This window comes from Crotalus tigris, unplaced genomic scaffold (assembly GCF_016545835.1).
Source record: "Crotalus tigris isolate CLP2741 ecotype Arizona unplaced genomic scaffold, ASM1654583v1 scf7180000024382.2542628, whole genome shotgun sequence".
NCBI lineage: Eukaryota > Metazoa > Chordata > Lepidosauria > Squamata > Viperidae > Crotalus > Crotalus tigris.
This window is the reverse complement of record NW_024100552.1, coordinates 965,427-986,261: the sequence shown is the minus strand read 5'-3', so window position 1 is coordinate 986,261 and position 20,835 is coordinate 965,427. Positions and strand designations below refer to the sequence as shown.

At 39.8% G+C, this 20,835-nt stretch overlaps 1 protein-coding gene across 1 annotated transcript in view; it reads left to right on the top strand.

Annotated features, from left to right (window-relative positions):
- Positions 1–11,056: 11,056 nt before the first annotated feature.
- ANKRD29 (ankyrin repeat domain 29) overlaps positions 11,057–20,835 on the top strand; it is a 33,387-nt gene continuing 23,608 nt past the window's right edge. The window contains exons 1-2 of the mRNA XM_039328623.1: positions 11,057–11,631; positions 16,543–16,653. Of these exons, the coding sequence (XP_039184557.1) occupies positions 11,620–11,631; positions 16,543–16,653 (123 nt within the window). The 5' untranslated portion in view covers positions 11,057–11,619. The remainder of the gene's footprint in view (positions 11,632–16,542; positions 16,654–20,835) is intronic.

Here is a 20,835-nt window from a genome sequence, read left to right as displayed (position 1 = left end):
CCCCGTTTGCAGACTGGGACTTTTGGTGGGCTCAGCAGGGCAGAGACAGCCTGGACAATTCCTATTGGCTTTTGAAAGCCAATAGAATTAAACTCTATTCAAGAGAGTCTATTCTATTGGCTTTCAAAAGCCAATAGAATAAAAGAGAGTAGCACAGCTAAGGAAAAGGGGAAAAAAATGGCGGACCGCGTTATTTGGCGACCCCCGTGAAATGGTTGTTCGATCCCAAATGGGGTCCCGACCCACAGGTTGAGAATCACTGCCATAGAGGGTAAAAATAATCCAGCAACAAAGGGCTCCATGCTTGGTCTCAAACCGAGAAGAGACCTGAGTGGTTTTATCTGTCAGGTGTTTGATAAATACTTCTGCATGGCCCTGTAAATGATCATCTGAGCCCTCCTTCCCAGTGAGAGACCAGGTGATTTTGAATAGGGCCGTCGGGCGACACTCTAGGGATGCAATAAGACCCAAGAAATAGTGACATTTTGTTGCTCTTACTGCCATGATGTAGAGCAGACATGTCAAACACAAAGCCCGGGGGCCGGATGCGGCCCGCGAAGTGGTTTCACGTGGCCTGCAAAGTCATCCTGGAAACAGTGAGGGAACAGCCCCCGCTGCCTTGGCCCTGGCCCAGGCCAGCTGGGAGCCAATGTACAATTTTGTGGTGGCTATTATGCTGAAACGCATTCAGTCTTAGCTCCACAAGGCCGTCTAGAAACATTGAGGCACTAGCCCCTGCTATGTCGGCCCCGCCCCCTGGGTGCATACTGGGGAGGTGTCACCCTTTGTGAGGAATGAAGAAATGGACCATGCCTTGGTGCTTGCCCCAGTTCCACCCCCTTCTGCCAGAGAATCTCAGATCTGTCCCACTCCTGCCCAGGCCTCCACAGGTACCCTTGATGCGAACAATGTAGAGCTGGCCATGCCCACCCAGTAGGCCACACCCACTCCATCCACACCCACTCAGTAGGCCGTACCCACCCTGGCCACACACCTGCAATGCTGATGCGGCCCTCAATGAAATTGAGTTTGACACCCCTGATGTAGAGCTTAACAATGGCTCTGACTTGTGTCCAGTCAGATGCGTTCTTAAGTTTTCCTCCAGCAGTGTTCTATGCATCTTTTGGCCCTTTCCAGTAAATTCAGCTCCTCCACAAACCATAGAGAGTTTTGGGAGTGATGGGCCAGAAGAGAGCACATGGGTGTGATCCTCTCCAGTGCCTTGGCTGCTTTCTGATTCCAGGTTGTGGCCAAAGCCTCCATAGGCCAGTCCTGCAGAACCCCCAGAACATTCCCTAGCCCAGGGGTAGGCAACTTTGTCTCTTTTATGACTCATGGACTTCAACTCCCAGAATTCCTGCTGGCTCAGGAATTCTGGTAGTTGAAGTCCACAAGTCATAAAAGAGCCAAAATTGCCTTCCCCTGCGGCCTAGCCTAAGTGGGTCTAGTCACCGAGAGAGTAACATTCAAATAAGTCTTCTCTCCTTGCAGAAGGAAGCAGCATTGGAGATTCTTACAGCCACCAGGGCATGGTCTGATCATGCTAGAGGGGATAATTTATTTATTTATTTATTTATTTATGAGACTTATATATCACTTTAAGTGCAAGCACTCTCTAAGCGGTGTACACCAGTAAGCAATGTATATATATATTTACATTGCCCCCAACAATCTGGGTTCTCATTTTACCTACCCCGGAAGGATGGAAGGCTGAGTCAACCTTGAGCTGGTGAGATTTGAACCGCTGACCTGTTGAACACAGTCAACTAAAGTGGCCTGCAGTACTGCACTCTAACTGCTGTGCCACCTTGGCTCTTTTAATGACAGATTCCCTACCAGATCAGGTTGCCAACAAAACAATCATATCCGGAGTATGACCACAGTCCTGATTTGGACCTTGGATAATAATGATGATGATGATGATAATGATGATGATAATAATAATAATAATAATAACAATAACAATAACAACAACAATAACAACAACAATAATAATAATAATAATAATAATAATAATAATAATAATAATAATAATAATAAAGTTGGAAGGAACCTTGGAGGTCATCAAGTCCAACCCCCTGCTCAGGCAGGAAACCCTACACCATTTCAGACAGCTGGCTGTCTAATCTCTTCTTAAAAACTTCCAGTGTTGGAGCATTCACCGCTTCTGGAGGCAGGTTGTTCCGTTGGTTAATTGTTCTAACTGTCAGGAAGTTTCTCCTTAGTTCTAAGTTGCTTCTCTCCTTGATTAGTTTCCATCCGTTGCTTCTTGTCTTGTCCTCAGGTGCTTTGGAGAATAGCTTGACTCCCTCTTCTTTGTGGCAGCCCCTGAGATATTGGAACACTCCTATCATGTCCCCCCTCATCCTTCTCTTCGTTAAACTAGACATACCCAATTCCAGCAACCATTCCTCATATGTTTTAGCCTCCATCATCTTTGTTGCTCTTCTCTGTACTCTTTCTAGAGTCTCAACATCTTTTTTATATCGTGGTGACCAAAACTGGATGCAGTATTCCAAGTGTGGCCTTACCAAGGCATTGTAAAGTAGTATTAATACTTCACATGATCTTGATTCTATCCCTCTATTAATGCAGCCCAGCATGAGTTGGCCTTTTTGGCAGCTGCACCATATTGCTGCTCATATTTAAGTGATTATGCACTAGGAATCCAAGGTCCCCATGAACTCCTGAGCTGCCTCCGAGACCAAACCAGATTGAAGTCTGGACCATAAGCTAGAGGAACTCCCCTGCTGATTCCGAGATGGCCTCCAGCAGTTCAGGCAGGGAGGCAACACAGAGGCTGGGACAGCAGCAGCAGCAGCATTTCCAACTGATCCTGTGAGACCAACAGGGTCTCACACCCAGAAACCTGTGGAGCATGATGCCTGAAAACCCAAAAAGATTCTCTTCCCTAAGGCCTTGGCTGGTTGCAGACCCTAAACCAGTGGTTCTCAACCTTTTAAATGCCGTGACCCCCAACCGGTCGTAAGTCGAGGACTACTCAACCAGTCGTAAGTCGAGGACTACTTAACTGGTGCAGCACCGTTTGCAGAATGGGACTTTTGGCGGGCTCAGCAGGGCAGAGACAGCCTGGACAATTCCTATTGGCTTTTGAAAGCCAATAGAATTAGACTCTATTCAAGAGAGTCTATTCTATTGGCTTTCAAAAGCCAATAGAATAAAAGGGAGTAGCACAACTAAGGAAAAGGGGGAAAAAATGGCGGACTGCGTTATTTGGTGACCCCCGTGAAATGGTCATTCGATCCCAAATGGGGTCCCGACCCACAGGTTGAGAGCCACTTCCCTAAACCCAGCTGGACACATTCCCAAGAGAGAAACTCCCCCTTCTGGTGTCAGCCAGGCTTCAGTAATGCATGCCAGGTTGGCTTATTCCTCCCCTATGAGTTCTAATTATCTTGTAATAGGAAAAGTGTATGACACGTGACCACCACAACACAAAATAATTTACAAAGTAAATACTGATAGTTGTATGAGTTTTATATTTAATCTTCTGCTTTGGAGAATACTGGCTGATATCACCTAACACTTTTAGCAGCACTTCACAGGAATAAAATATAGACTCTTCATTCATTGCTGAACTACAAAATCCTTCATCATTGCTGGAATTGCTGCTAGGAGTTAAAATTCTCTCTCTCTCCTCTTAATTAAATACGGCTGAAACATCGACTCCATTTTTCCAAACCGTTCTTAACCTTTAAAAGTGCACATGCATAACTTACTGCAATGCTCTGATATTAAACGATACATTAAGGAAAGGAATTTTGGATTATTATACTGGGAGCCACTCATTCTCTTAGAGCCCTAGGAAGAAAGTCCTGGCACGCCACTTCTGAAAACGTTGCCAAGAAAACTGCAGGGACTTGTTCCTCTAGCCACCAGGAGTCGGGATTGACTTGATGGGCCATAACAAGAAGACTATCATAATGCAGTCCTGTTCAAGGCTGTACTAAACACAATGAGAGTATTCTTATGAAGGTTGATATGTGACTATTCTTATCCACTTCTCTCTCTCTTTTTTTGCAAGGTGTGCACATCAAAAGCCAAAAATAACTTATGTTCCTATTACAAACAGCTTGCAAACTGAATAGACATCCCTAAAACAGGACACTTCAGGTAGATAACAAACTTGGTCTACTTTTTCAGTTATTCTGTTTTTGCTAAACAATAGTCTCAGTTCCTGATCTGTAGTTGTTCATAACCATATATAACACAATGACTTTTAGTAGTGTAAACACTATAGTATATTTTTATTTTATCTGTGATTTTGATTCTGGGGTTTTCCAACCAGCTTGTACTAAATTTCCTGACTTTCCTCCCCAGGGTTGTTTTTAAATAGCTGCAGATGTTTTGGAATATTTTTGTTTTCAGCCAAATTCCTGGTGGAACACCTTTATTTGGGGAAGCCGAGTGTGTCAGGGTTTGGACAACTGAGCCATCAGCAGTGCCTCTCCCCCTGGTTTAATCTGAGATAGAATTCAGTCAGAAGACTAGAAGCCAGAACCCTGCTATCCATCTTTGAATATTCACATAATGCTCCATTAGGGCCCTTAAATTAAGTTACACTGAAGTATTTTGTGAATGTGGCAAGGAGAATCTTTTGACTAATTGTCCTGACAAAGCTTTAAGAGTTGGTTTCTAATCTAAAACATACAAGAAAGTTGTTCATGCTATTCTAATCCAGGAAAGCAAAGTAGGCAAGAGAAAGGAGTCATCTTTGTATACAGCATTTCAACATTTGGCTTTTTATTATTTGGAAAAAATTAAGCACAAAGTACATTACACTTTTTCCCTAGTATGTAATTGGAGTTTTACCCAGACCAACATAAAGAAAATAAACATTTGTCATTCTAAAAAAGCATAATCAAAATAGCTTGAAAATCTTGCACAGAGCAGAAGCAGGCTTTAGAACTGAAGGAATAAGTATCTTGGTATAGAAAGACTAGAACTGACTTCTGTAATCTACTGATCTTGCCAAATCTACATATTACATTTTATGTCAACAGGTATTGATAGAGAATAATGGACATCAGCAATTCCAGTCTGCTTGTTTTAAATGACAGATTGCCAGGTTCTACTGTATCTTGTCTAATATACAGTATAGTAGTGTTAAATCTTTTTTTGTAATTCATATCCTGTTTTTAATAAAGTACAATACTGCCAGTGTTCCTCCTAACTTTTTAGCTGAGGAAAGTGATGACAAATGTTTTTTGCCACTGTATTTAAAAGATCAACTTAAAACATCTGATGCTGAGTTGTGTATGTTTCTGTTCAAGAAAACCTGAAACACAAAAATGCACCAATAGTGAAATAGATCTTTATATGTGCCAGTGGCTCACTGTTAAGTCAAAGAATAGATGAGGAATACTTATGAACATTATTTAATAGATTTATGCACAGGTAATGTCTCCTACGTTATCCAGATTGGGAGAGATCTAGTGTCTGTGCAAGCATGAATATGTTTTCTTTATTGCATTACTTCAGATATGTTGAACAGCATTAATCATGCAGCATAGTGAACCTTATCAACCCAAGTTCCAACTATAAATTCATTTTCTGAATATAGACAAGCTTCAGTGCTGCATTTCTTTTAAAGGAAACTCTATGTCAGCAACGGGTGGTACCTAAGATATCATACTCACCTATTTTTATAAAGTACACATGTATATTCCCACTGTCTCTCTCTTCTCCCCTTTGTAATCAGTCTACATGTCTCTATCCTCTTGCTTTTGCTTCCTGCCCTAAGTTCTGCCTTATTACCTGCCTCTAGTCTGCAGGACTCCATCATTGCTACAAGCAGAGTAAGAGAGTGGAAATAGGAAAAATATGTGATTTCAGGCCTGTAGCTTAATTATGGAATACAGTTGTTGCCCACATGAACAGACAACAAGATATCTATGGAAATATTCCTTGATAGTTGTGATGAAATAATTTTGTTCTGTTAAAAACAAAAAAGTATTAATTGGGCACAACCATACGAAAAGGGAGCTATACACCTAAATGAACTTGTAAAGAGGGAGGATGAGAACAGAAAGGCAACTGAAACTTGGCCAGAACAGCAATAGCACTTAGACTTATTTTTTTTATAAATATTTTATTATTTTTTTAATTTTACAATCATGAGTACTTAATAAACAATGTGTTGTCTGGGTCCATTGGTAATTCACTGGTACATATTAATTTTCTCAGTCTAGTTCCAATACTACACCATCCAGCACTTCCTTGGTCCTCTCTTCTTCCGGTGGTATGTATTTTTCCTCACTGAGCAAATACAATTCTTGTTACTGTTAATACATATACAATTAAATATAGACTTCACCACATTTTTCTGGTATTATACATAATATTGATAGTGTCAGTTTATAATATCTTTTTTAGCCAGAACATATCTCAATTGCATTTGCACTTAACATCCATTTGTTCAATCAATATCCTGTTTTTCTTGCTTTTTTAAAATTTTAATTTCCCATCAATGTTCAAAATAACTGTCGCTTATAATTTTCTCATAATAAATTATATTTGGGTAATCAAAAGCATGTCTTATTCAAATCCTTTTAGAATTTTCATATTTTCCATCTCATAACAAAGTATAATATTCTAATTACAAATCCTATCCTTCTAATTATAATAATACTTTTATTTCTAACAGTTATCTATTTTCTTAACCATATTCAAACTGTTTAATAGTATAATATCCCATCTAATAGGTCAAAACCTCTATTTTCTTCAGTCTTACTCTAGCTTTCTTCCTTTGCCAAATAACTTTCCAAGTCAGTGCATTTGAATAATCAAGTAATTCTTCCTCTGTTTTTGTATATATTATTTGGAATGAGGAAGAGAATTTGATTGAAATATTTTTGAAAGAACACTCAACCCATTTATATTCATTAAACAGCCTCCATCTTTCTCCTTCAGTTTTACTTTTCATTTCTTGTTTGTCAATATTCAACATTTTTCCTAACAGCTTTAACATCTGTCCTCCATCTTTGGATCTGTTTCTTCTAATTTTCCTTCTGTTTTCGGGTTACTAGTTCCTTCTTTGTAGTCATTGTCTGGATTTGTAAGTTTAAGTTAGAAAATTGTTCTTTTATCTCACTTGCATTATTTTAGTCTCATCATGAAATAAAACAATTGTCTTTTGGATTGATTTCAACATAGAATTTCTTTCTGAGATCCATTAACATTTTCTTGTTGGTATATCAAGCTGGAGTCTTTGGAGACAAGTGAAAGATAGTTTTCTACCATCTTTATAGTCCAATAGGGTCCCCAAAACAGATAAGTAGCCCAAGAGTTTTTTTTCCCTTTTCCCAGCTGCAGTCTGCAAAAGTGAAAGTTTCCAGGAACAACAAAGAGTCTTATCTAAGTCCAGGCTTCAAGCCACGTTTCCTTTAAGCATAATAAATTGTAGTACCATAATTCACCACCAGATGTCACTGACATCATCTTCAAGCTTTCCAAATCCAAGCCTATTTTACAGACTTTAAATATGTTTTCTAAAAAAAGTCTCAAAGGTAGTTTTAGTCCCCAAATTTCAAAGCTATGTATCTGTATTAATTCCAAATTGATCTTGTAGTTTTCTCTATTTTTCCCCAAAGCAATTAATTTGCCACTTTTCTTTTCCTGAGGGAGTGGAGCAAAAACTTCCCTTCCCTCTCTCATCAGGGAGGATTCTTTGCTTTGGGCATTCTTTTTTCCAGGAGAGTAGTATTAAGTCATAAAAAGAAGATTAAAGTCTCATCCAGTTCCATCCTCGTAGCTCAAAAATTGCTAGTTAGTGCTTATCTTCGGTTGTCAGCAGCTTCTGATGGGCCACACAAATTTAGACAGTCTTTCCCCTGCTGGTTTGGAGGGCTTCCTTAGATCAAACGGAAGGGCCTCCCCCCACCGTGATTGATGAGGGTCCTCTCCTTCTTCGTCACCTCTCTGGGGGACTTTCGACTCTTTTTAGGTGAAATTGAACGTGGAAGACAGAGCCCCATCTTCTTACGCCCGTCACACCACGACACCTAACTAGAAGTCAGCACTTAGACTTATATATCATTTCACAGTGCTTTACAGCCCTCTCTAAGCAATTCATAGACTCAATATATTGCCCCAACAATCTGGGTCCTCATTTTACCAACCTCAAAAGGATGAAAGGCTGCGTCAACCTTGAATGGTGAGACTCGAACTGCCAAAATGCTGGCAGTCAGCAATCAGCAGAATTAGCCTACAGTACTGCATTCTAATCATTGTGCCACCACAAGTCATTTTATAATTAAGCTTGGAAGATTACTTTAGTTGATATGTTTCTTTAAACAGATTCTATACCATCTGTTCATAGATTGTTTTAAATTATATTTTAATTGACCATAATAGTTTATCTCTTTTGAATATCTAGGAGATAGAATATAATAAAATCGAGTCTGTTATTACAATGTCTGGTAAAGTACACCTGAGAGGCAAGAATGTCTATGTAAGTTTAAACTTCAACAAAATTATTTTACATGGATTACTCTGAGTTTGTGGGTGGCAACAAGATTTTAAAGGATAGGTATGTTTCCACAAAATAAATTTGAAACAAGTGATGGTACTTGTCTCCAAATCAATATTGGTTTCAGCAGAGGTCATCAAATTCTCTGCTCATTTAGAATTTTTCAAGATTGTTTTAACTCAAAAAACTTACATGGGAAGCTGGCACTCTACAAGGCTTTCATCTTAATGAAAAAGTCCTTTCGACTCCAAACACATTCTTAGAGAATTAAAAAAAAATAATAGATGGCTGAACCCAGTGCTTTGTTTGGTAGTTTATCTGCCCAGGGGAAGAAAAAAAAAAACAATGGGTAGTAGAGAAGGCTAAAGGGAACAACTTCAATTCTTTGTCTTCTGGCAAACGGCTAGGTAAATAGCTGCTTGTCCCAGGGGAGCCTTTTTATTATTATGTATTTGATTTGTGCCCAGAGATAATTCATTTCTGCCAAGAGGGCATTCTTTATGAGAGTGCTGCCAAAAAAGCCAACACAGTGCTAGGCTGTATTAACAGAGGGATAGAATCAAAATCATGTGAAATATTAATACCACTTTACAATGCCTTAGTAAGGCCACACTTGGAATACTGCATCCAGTTTTGGTCACCACGATGTAAAAAAGATATTGAGACTCTAGAAATAGTACAGCAAAGAGCAACAAAGATGATTAGGGGACTAGAGGCTAAAACATAAGGAATGGTTGCTGGAATTGGGTATGTCTAGTTTAACGAAAAGAAGGACGAGGGGGGACATGATAGCAGTGTTCCAATATTTCAGGGGCTGCCACAAAGAAGAGGGAGTCAAGCTATTTTCCAAAGTGCCTGAAGGCAGGACAAGAAGCAAGGGTGGAAACTAACCAAAGAGAGAAGCAACCTAGAAGTAAGGAGAAACTTCTTGACAGTTAGAACAATTAACCAATGGAACAACCTGCCTCCAGAAGCGGTGAATGCTCCAACACTGGAAGTTTTTAAGAAGAGACTGGACAGCCATTTGTCCGAAATGGTGTAGGGTTTCCTGCCTGAGCAGGGGGTTGGACTAGATGACCTCCAAGGTCCCTTCCAACTTTATTATTATTGTTGTTGTTGTTATATGATCTAAAATTGCCTATGTGCACGTCTGTCCAAAAAGGTTGTTTACTTCTAAATTAGAGCATGTTTCTGAAGAAATGTTCATCATTCTCACTGTGATGCCTCAGGATTGGCTTTCAGCTCATGCACAATGCAATTTTGTTTCTTGCATTCTTGGTTGCTGTGGAAATTAGGAGATGCCAAGAGTCATTGAAAATACAGAAAATGCTCCATATGATCTATAGGTTGCCATAAATCATTATTTCAATATAAACTTTCGATCGAGATCTTCCTTGTTGTTTTGTTGCTGTTGTTCTGAAGCAAACATCTATCCTACTCTGCAAGAAAGGTAGGATAGAAAAGCAAGAAAAAGCTTTTCTAACTAAAATGGAAAAGTAAATACAGTATATTGTTTAGTTCAGTTTTTTCCATAGACTTAACATTGATTTAAGACTTAATATTGCTTTCTGTAAATTAATCCAAAAGAGATGGTCTAGGAACAAAAGGAAAATGTGATTGTAGAATAATTCAAGTAAATCATTTTTATAATTACCTTTTTAATTTATTTTACTCAGAGATTCAGATACAAAGTCATAACCTGATATTTATTTAATTCTGCATAATTGGTATTGTTTTGTGACATACCATGCAATCCAATTCTGTGTATATATGCCAGAAGTTAAATCCCAAAGTGTTTTATGAAAATTGTTCCTTTCTGGACTATAAAATAAATGCACAATGTCGTCACAATAGTAATTTCATATTATTTATTATTACAAAATGATCTTTCAGATAAGACTGTACCATACGTGCTGTTCTTCTGCTCATGTGTTAGGAACAAACTGGTACCTCTGCACTCAAAATCCATGAGACTAAAATAATGAAAGACAGCTTATTGAGAATTTTCCCCATCTAGTTACTATTGTAAACTAGGATTTGTAGTGTTTTGAGTGTAGCACATATGTAGAACTTAATTGGAAAACATAATGTACTTAATAAAGTTCCTCTAATCCACTGTGTCCATTCCTGTTTTAGAAGAACTCAACTTTTTCATTGCTGCTCTTTTCTTGCTTAATAACATTTAAATGCTTTTCATTACCAATCTGAAATATTTTCACGTGTCTTTTTTAAAAACTCTTAGCTGCTTAATATGCAAAAAGTGGAGTGTAAATAGCTTAAATGAAATACAGGTAGTCCTCGACTTACAACAGTTCATTTAGTAACCATTCAAATGGCGTTGAAAAAAGTGACTTCTGACCCTTTTTCACACTTAGCGATACTTGCAGCATTCCCATGGTCACATGATCAAAATTCAGATACTTGGCAAGTAACTCATGACAGTTGCAGTGTCCTGGAGTCATGTGATCACCTTTTGTGACCTTCTGAGAAGCAAAGTCAATGGGGAAGCCCGATTCACTTAACAGCCATGTTACTAATTTAGCAATTAGTGTTTCATTTAACAACTGTGGCAAGAATGGTCATAAAATGGGTCAAAACTCACTTAACAAATGTCTCGCTTAGCAACAGAAATTTTGGGCTCAACATTGTGGCTGTAAGTCGAGGACTACCTGTACTCCTGTAGCACAAGTCCTCTAATAGCCCAACACGGTTCTCCCCCACTTTTTGTCTTCTCTGCAGGTGAGCAGGCGGCCAGGAGCAAAAGCCTCGTCTCCCGATCCATTCACGAGAGTTCTGCTAATTCAGCAACTCCCGCTTCCTGCGTGACCCAACAAAGCGCGGGAATCCTCCTTGGGCACAACGATGAGCTAGCAGAGCCTGCGGCTCGCGAGGGAAAGCGGGCCTCGTGCTGCTGGTTGGCTGGCAGGCAGCCGCCGCTGTTGCTCAGACGCCGGCTCGGGCGTGGGGCTGCTGCTCTCTGCAGCCAAGCGCTGCCCTGCTCAAGCTGCTCTGCCGAGCGAACGTTAGCCTGCCAGGGCCAGAGGGAAGCCGGGAGGAAGCGCAGCCGGGCGGCCAGACCATGCAGCTCTACTTCTGGTGATAGGCATGAGCCCCTTAGAGAGCTCAAGATGTCTTTCAAGGTAAGTCCGCAGTCGAGCTGTGCCGGCCGATGCTGCCTGCTTCTGCGAATGCTGTTCTCCCGCTAACATTGCAGGCAGCCGCCGGCGCAGGCCTGGTGGAGCGACTGCCTCTTGACGTTAGCCTGGGTTGCAGAAGAGCAGACGACATGGGAGCCGGGGAAGAAACCGGCTGCTCCAGAAAAGCGATCTTTGGCGTGTCACCGCTCGCCGCTGGCGGTGGAGGCAAGCGCTGAAAGATGAAGCGTGTGTGGCTGGGGCGAGTCCTTCTTGTCTGCATTCATCTTAGACCCGCGGGGTTTTCTGTGCGTGTAGATAGAAAATGAGTCCGGTCAAGAAGTCATCGCACCCCGCTCCCTCCCCGCCTTTCCGTTTAATGTCACTTATAAGGGAGACGGCTCGCGTTCAAAAGACACGGGAAACGGCTTGTTTTGAATTTATACGGAAAGTGGTGCAAAGTCTGTTGTCATTGAGAACTGTCAGTCAGAGAAGCATTCTGGGAGGGATCTTTCCGCAGAGTACATAAATTGTTATTTATTTAAATGCATTAGTCACCCAACTCCAATGGAGTTTAAGAGGTAAGTCTGATGGAGGCTGGTAGGAAACACTGGTAGGCCTGAATTTTATAATCATCATCATCATCATCATCATCAATCTTTCCATATGCAGTCTTGGCACCCCAAAAGCAACTCACTGGATTTTTTTAAAAAAATAACATACTGATTATTAAAATATATATAACTAGATTCCTGGCCAATTTTTGCTGAAACCAGTTGGCTATAACTCCATCTGGCAAAAAAGCCACACAAGGCAGGGTTGTTCTGCCTGTTAATTTTTTCAATGGGTTGAAAGCCATAATCAGAAGAGTTTTTTCTAAATCTTTATGGTGCATTTCTCCACATGACAACTTTACCATAACAAGATATTTTAAACTGGATTAGTTACCTGCACTGAAAGATACATAAAGATGTATAAAGTTCTGTTTTATGCAGTTATCCACAGAATCCCTCCATGTCAGGAAGAGACCTACATAGGTATCTCCAAATAAAGCTCTTCTTGATGATACATAGACCCCCTCATACTGGGAAAGGGATAGTGCTGGGATAGGATGAGATGGGTGGAAGAATTTAATTAGGGATTATATGTTGGAAGTTTAACTTTGGAGCCATGTTTTTCATTTTTACTGTTTTAATAGCCTTAATATGGTTTTTGTTTTATAATTGATATTGTTTTAATTGTTGACTGGGAGCTGCCCAGAGTTCAATGTAAGATGGGCAGCTGTGTACATTTGTCAAATAAATAATACAATTTTTACAGCACCAAGAGGTTCAAGTTATATAAGGAGATCATATATTTGTATCCCACCTTATTATGAAATAACTCAAATTCATATACCTTCCTCTTCCTGTTTTTATCACAACAACTTCTCTGGGAGGGCTGAGAGAAAGTGACTGGCCCAAACCCAGCTAACCTTCATGTCTAAGGTGATGCTGGAATTCATAGTCTTGTAGTTAAGGAACAGTAGCCTGGTTCCTTAACCACTAGATTCAAATTAATCCCTGTGCTCGCCCAAAGAATTAGTTCTTGTTGCTCCATCTTTCCTACCAATCTTCTGCCACCTGGATTATAAAGTTATTTTCTTTAGACAGTGTGGGTTCTCAGTGTTTGAGGAAAGCATTAAGGTAATATTGTTCTGATTTTGGAATATGTTTTCAAATACATTGGTCATGCAGGCTGTCTCATTCAGCATTAATTTATGGTACAGTATTGTCTCCTTGATTATGATCTACATCAGTGGTTCTCAACCTGTGGGTCGGGACTCCATTTGGGGTCGAACGACCATTTCACGGGGGTCGCCAAACAACACAGTCTGCCATTTTTTTCCCCTTTTCCTTAGCTGTGCTACTCCCTTTTATTCTATTGGCTTTTGAAAGCCAATAGAATAGACTCTCTTGAATAGAGTCTAATTCTATTGGCATTCAAAAGCCAATAGGAATTGTCCAGGCTTTCTCTGCCCTGCTGAACCCGCCAAAAGTCCCATTCTGCAAACGGTGCTGCACCAGTTGAGTAGTCCTCAACTTACGACCGGTTGAGTAGTCCTCGACTTACGACCAGTTGGGGGTTGCGGCATTAAAAAGGTTGAGAACCACTGATCTACATGATCTATGAGGGCCTTACTTACATGGGAAAGACTTGATGCAAAAAATCATTCTCCTGTGTTAGGTATGTAGCCAACATTCTGTGTCTTATCTCATAGAAAAATCTTCACACTGACCAGACTCTATGCTTGGCCTCCTTGTCACTGGAAGAAGATTTAATAACCCCTGTGTAAGAGCACTACCTGACAGACCTGGGTGAATGGGAACTCCATAGATATTATCTAACAGAGAAAATGGTTACTGATGCACAGTGGATTTCCACATCTGCACTGCCCTTTTTATCTGGCCTGATTAGCAGATCTTTCTAATAGCCATGATAATTTGAAAAGGAAGAATGACTATACTTTTTCTGGATAATCAAATGTGCCAGATAGATAATTAGATAATACTTAAATTTAGTTTTCTCATCTGTTTTAATGTATATCTTTACATATTCTTGTTCTTTGATTATGGATCATGAGGATGATGATGATGATGAAGAAGAATATAGAATGCAATTTATTTCCAAGTGAAGGGAAGTTGATTGATAGTGGGATTCCAGGGTTTCAGAAAACATTCCCATTACCTGTTACTTCATTCTTAAAACAGGTCTTTGTATTGAGGGTTAAATCCAAAATCCCTTGAATGGAGAACAAGGCAAAAGTTTGCAATAAATACAGTTAATCCTCGATTTATGACCTCAATTGAACCCCAAAATTTCTGTTGCTGAGTGAGACAATTGTTAAGTGAATTTTACAATCTTTCTTGCCATAGTTGTTAAGGGAATCAACCATGATAATTTAGTAACACGGTTGTTAGAGAAACTGGCTTCCCAACTGACCTTGCTTGTCAGAAGGTCGCAAAAGGGGATCACATGACCCCAGGACATAGTAACCATCATAAATATGAGTCAGTTGCCAAGAGTCTGAATTTTCATCACGTGATCATGGGGATGCTGCAGTGGTCATAAGTGTAAAAAACGGTCATATGTCACATTTTTGAGTGCTGTTGTAATTTTGAACAGTCACTAAATGAACTGTTGTAAGTTGAGGACTGTCTGTAACATTCTAGAATTTCATGAATTTGCTTATCGCATTTAATATACAGGTAATCCTCACAATCACTCATTTAGTGACCATTCAAAGTTACGGCACTGAAAAAAGTAATGTATTAGTGGTCCTTGCACTTATGAGTGCCACAGCATCCCCGTGGTCATGTAATCAAAATTTAGGTGCTTGGCAACTCGCATATATTTACAATGGTTACAGTGTCCTGGAGTCACGTGATCACCGGCCAGCTTCCAACCACCAAATCAAGGAAGAAAATGGATCTTTTTAATGACCACATGATTCACTTCTCAACAGCAGTGATTTGCTTAACGGCCATGGCGAAATTGGGTACAACCAGTGCTTTTTTCTAAAAAAAAAAAAAAAAAAAGGTGCCAGAACTCACACATATCATACAACCCGCCTGGCCTACCCTACAAGGTTCCATCCAAAAAAGGTGCTGGAACTCCGTTCTGGGCGTTCTATGAGAAAAAAAGCCCTGGGTACAACTAATTTAAGAACCCCTTGCTTAACAATGGAAACTCTGGTTTCTGGTCTCAATTGTGGTTGCAAGTCGAGGATTACTTGGTACTATAAATTTCTAATTGCTTTAAATATAATTCCTAATTCAAGAAAGCACTAGAGACACTTGGCCGGATTATCATTCAGGAATGGGGAGATTAATGCTACTCTTCTGTAGTCCAGTACATATTTGTTTGAGAATAACCCCACTGAATTAAATCGGGCTTTTACAGGTTGCAGTGTTATGTTTTCTGGTTGATGTTAGTAAAGGGCCTTATCAGAAGGGAATGAACGGACATTACATTAGCATCCCTGAGATACCCCTGTCAGTCCACATATTTACATCCCCATGAATGCAAATGGCACCTTGGAATGATGCCTCTTTGCCTGCAGGATAGGCTTTCCTATTCTCAACTCTATAGCAAAAGAAGAGTAGTTATTCACTGCATAGGGGTTACTAAGTAGGATCTCTCCTTTCCTTTTTTTGTAGTGTCATTGAATCTTGCCTGAAAAAATGCCAATGCTCCAATAAACAGATAAATGTCAGCTAGATATTTTTGTATTATGTTTCAAGATAGTATTTTAAGTACATAATACTATAAAATGCTGGATTTTTCATACTGTCCCCATAAATTTACACAAATGTTTTATCATAACCTCTCAAAATACTGTATATTTGCTCCCTGGAGATTTGAGGGTAATAAATATCTCAACACTCAATTATAACACACTATACCAAACCTGCAGGAGAGGCAGGTAAATCCTTTGTTGGCTCAGGGAATACTGAAGTCAGCAAATAAATGTTGTGCATTTGTGTATCAGAAGTAGTTCTGGTGTAAAATTAGACTGCCAGTGGGGATTAGCCAGAGTCTGCAGGCATGTAGGATATAATGCAGTTATGTTCCTAATCTCTTTATCCCCTCATTAACCTCCTTGCATGGCAATGTGTTCATCTGGACTAATAGGCTCCCATTATTTATTGTGCATAGGATAAATATGTATGTGTTCTTTTGGGGGCTTGTTTAATAGTGATCTATCTCTTAAAGTTCCAATGCATTTATTAAACTATTGAAATATTACTTTACACTATTAAAGATAAGTAATAACTTTGATTTGGGGGTAAAAGTTTATCAAGATACTCACCTGCTTGTATGTAATATCATGAAACAGGTTTTAATTATTCTTGTTATATCTGGATTTATTAACAGAAGGAGACACCACTTGCAAATGCTGCATTCTGGGCTGCAAGGAAAGGAAACTTGGCATTGCTTCAGCTGTTGTTCAATAGTGGGCGTGTTGATGTGGACTGCAAAGATAGCGTAAGGGCTTTCTCCATGGAAAAACATATGATTTGCCTCTGTTTTCATAATACACTGTGATAGGAAAGACACAAATACCGAGGAATGTATTGGTGTTAGTTTCTAACTTTTGCTTAAAAGGAATTGCCAAAAAATTTTAACTGCAGTTCCATGCTTGGAACTTTCCATATTTTTCTCTTCCTTAAAGAGAATATCGCTTTTTTTTCCACTTTACTGACTTATTGTTAACAATGGGGGGGGTGGGGGGGATTTCAGTGGGAATTCCAGAATTGAGGAGTGCTATTTGAATGAAAACTGTGACACAAGGAACAGGATTGGAAAGTGCTAATGAGTGCTATAGCCTTAATTCGTATGTTGTCTCACTATGGTTTCTTCGAAAAGTTTGAAACATTTCTGTCAGATGATTTGAAATATTATGCTTCTGACAGGTAGTTCTTGACTTATAACCTTTTGTTTAGCAACTGTTTGAAGTTACAGTGGCAGTGAAAAAAATCCAGGATTCAGAGTGGCATTTGGACCAATATAAAGTAGTCCTTGACCTACGGTGGGAATTGGAACCAGAATTTCTATTGCTAAGCAATGCGATCACAAACTGCGATAGCATTTCTTAGTGATGGTAGCCCCAGCAGTCTGGTAGCCATCAATAACTGAATCACATGGACATTAAGCAGTTTCTGCTGATTCTTCATAACCAAAGTCAATGCAGAAGCTGGTAGGAAGTTGCTGAAAGGCAGACTGTGCCGTGTGTGTGTGTGTGTGTGTGTGTGTGTGTGTGTGTGTGTGTGTAGGAAGCAAGGGAGAAGGTGTGTGAAGTTGCAGTGAGGTGTGCTAGAAGTGCTATGTGGAGTGGGAGGGTGCAAGAGGGTATGCGAGAAGTGCTGTATAGGTTGGGGAGGGGGCACAGACGTGTGCTTTTGGTCAGGATGACACAAGTGCAGAGGAGCTGGAGGGAGGTGCATGGGTGAGGAAGACTTATCTCAGCAACATGCAGCTCTCCCTGCTGGCTTCCCCATTGAGTTTCTGAGGAAGGTAAAGTTTTCTGGGGAAAATGGAAGGTCAAAGAGCATCAAAAATGTGGAAGCATATATGCAATAAATAAAAAATAAATTATATTGAATGTAGAGTCTTTGGTGTTCTCTGAGCTTGATTGTTTTCTTGTAGATGTTTCATTATCCAAACTAGGTAGCAATGCTAGTAAGGAATGGGGTTGGCTCTCAATTATATTCTAGTGGCTTGCCCTGTCAGCGTTGATGGGAATGTTGCATACTAATCAATTAAAATCCTCAAAAACATCCTAAGTAAACCAAATAACCCAGCATCCCCAGAAGAAGAAAAAGGATTGATCTACAACCAACAGTGTAAAGACTGAAACATCCACTGCTTAGGACAAACAGGCAGAAGAAAAGCAGAATGCATCCATGAACACCAAGTAATAGTCAGAAGTAGAATAGAATAGAACTGGAAGCGACCTTGGAGGTCTTCTAGTCCAGCCCATACTCAAGCAGGGGAACCTATACAATCTCAGACAAGTGACTGTCTAGCCTCTTCTTAAAAATCTCCAGTGATGGAGCGCCCACGATTTCTGGAGGCAAGCTGTTCCACTGGTTAATTGTCCTTACTGTCAGGAAGTTTCTCCTTAATTCCAGGTTGCTTCTCTCTTTGATTAATTTCCAACCATTGTTTCTTGTCCTGCCCTCTGGCGCTTTGGAGAATAATGTGACCCCCTTTTCTTTGTGGCAGTCCCTCAAATACTGGAACACTGCTATTGTGTCTACCCTATTCTTTTCTTTAGACTAGCTAAACCTGAGTCCTGCAGCCGTTCTTCATATGTTTTAGTCTCCAGGACTTTGATCATCTTAGTTGCTGTTCTCTGAATTTTTTCCAAACTCTCAACATCTTTTTTTTTTTTGTAATATGGTAACCAAAATTGTTGGACCATAAGAAAAGGCTGATTGGACCATAAGAAAGGCTGAGCACCAAAGAATTGAAGCCTTTGAACTATGGTGCTGGAGAAGACTCCTGCGAGTCCCTTGGACTGAAAGGCGTTCAAATTGGTCAGTCCTAGAAGAGATCAACCCTGACTGCTCTTTAGAAGGCCAGATCCTGAAGTTGAAACTCAAATACTTTGGTCATCTAATGAGAAGGAAGGACTCACTGGAGAAGAGCCTAATGCTGGGAAAGATTGAGGGCAATAGAAGAAAGGGACGACAGAGAATGAGATGGCTGGATGGAGTCACTGAAGCAGTAGGTGTGAATTTAAATGGACTCCAGAAGATGGTAGAGGACAGGAAGACCTGGAGGAACATTGTCCATGGGGTCGCGACGGGTCAGACACGACTTCGCAACTAACAACAACAACAAACCAAAATTGGCTGCAGTATTCCAGGTGTGGTCTTACTAGAGTTTTATTAAGCAGTACTAATACTTTGCATGATCTTGATTCTATGCCTTTGTTTATACAACCCAGGATTGTATTAGCATTTTTGGCTAATGCTGCACACTGCTGGCTCATAGTTAAGTGATCGTCCACTAGGACTTCAAGGTCCCTCTCACAGTTGCTGTTTTTAAGCCAGGTCTTACCTAATATGTACTTTTACCTTTGATTTTTCCTGCCTGAATGTAAAACTTTGATTTTCTCCACATTGAAACTCATTTTATTGGATAGGGCCCATTGTTCAAGTTTGTCAAGATCTTTTTGGATCCTGAGTTTGTTCTCTGGTGTGTTGGATACTCCTGCCAGTTTAGTGTCATCTGCAAATGTGATGAGTTCCCTCATCTAAGTCATTTATGAAGATATTGAAGAGTACTTTGTGGTACCCCACTGCTTACTTCTCTCCATGTGGATGTAGTGCCATTGAGGACTATTCATTGAGTATGGTTTGCCAGCCAACTACAGATCCATCTGGTGGTGATGTTGTCTATTCCACCTTTTTCTAGCTTACCAAGGAGTAGGTTGTGATCTACTTTATCAGATGCCTTACTAAAATCTAAGTATACTACGTCCACAGCATTTTGCTGGTCTACTAGTTTAGTCACTTTATCAAAGAATGAAATAAGATTGGTTTAGCATGATCTATTTTTAACAAACCCCTGTTGGCTACTAGTTATAACTTTGTTTGCTTCTAGTTGTTTGCAGATCTGTGTTTTGATTATCTTTTCTAGGATCTTCCCAGGTATTGATGTTAAATTGATTGGTCTGTAGTTTCTGGGTCCATTTTTTTCCCTTTCTTGAAGATGGGAACCACATCAGTCCTTTTCCAATCTTTGGATATTTCACCGATGCTCCAGGATTTTTGAAAGATATGATGCAGTGGTTCTGAGATAACATCTGCCAGCTCCTTCAGAACTCTGGGTCGAGTCCCGGTGATTTATATTCGTCAAGGTCGGATAGGTGCTCTCTTACCATTTTCCTGCTTATTTTAATTTTTGTTTCTAATTTGTTTTTTGCAGTGGTTTTTTTGGTATGTTGGACTATAGTTTCTTTTTGTGTGAAGACTGATGCAAAGAATGAGTTAAGCAGCTCTGCTTTCTCCCTGTTGCCTGTTATGAAAACCCTTTAATTTTACAACACATGAACAGTCTTAACCATAGTTTCAGCTGGAAACATGACCATCTTAGATTAATCCAAGTAAAAAATGCTAGAGAATTTCTTGAACCCTGGCATCTGACAAATTGGCCATCAGTAGATACATAGATATAAACAACATCTATATACTATGCAAAAAGGATAATCAAGCCAAAAAAGGAACAAAAATACCAAAACACCTTCCCATCAGCAATCAACACCCAGATGAGCATAGATTTAACACCAAGATTAAATCAGTCAAGAAGTAAATAATACCCCAGTCAAGGAACTGCTAAACAAGCTAACAATAAACAGTCCAACCAAATCAAACTCCTACCAACTCTGACAGGGCAAGCTACTAGAATATAAGTTGATAGCAAACACCATTCCTTACTAGCACTGATGATGTTACCTAGTTTGGATAATGAAACATTTGCAAAAAAATACAACCAAGCTCAGAGAGCACCAAGGACCCTTCATTTCAACCCTGAGCTACAAATACTCTCTTTTATTTTATTGTCTATAAGCATATTGGTGTAGATTTCAACAATGTAAAATACAGACTTGCCCAAAAGTATTTTGTCTTCCATTTGAGCCTGAAGCTGCAGAGAAAATAA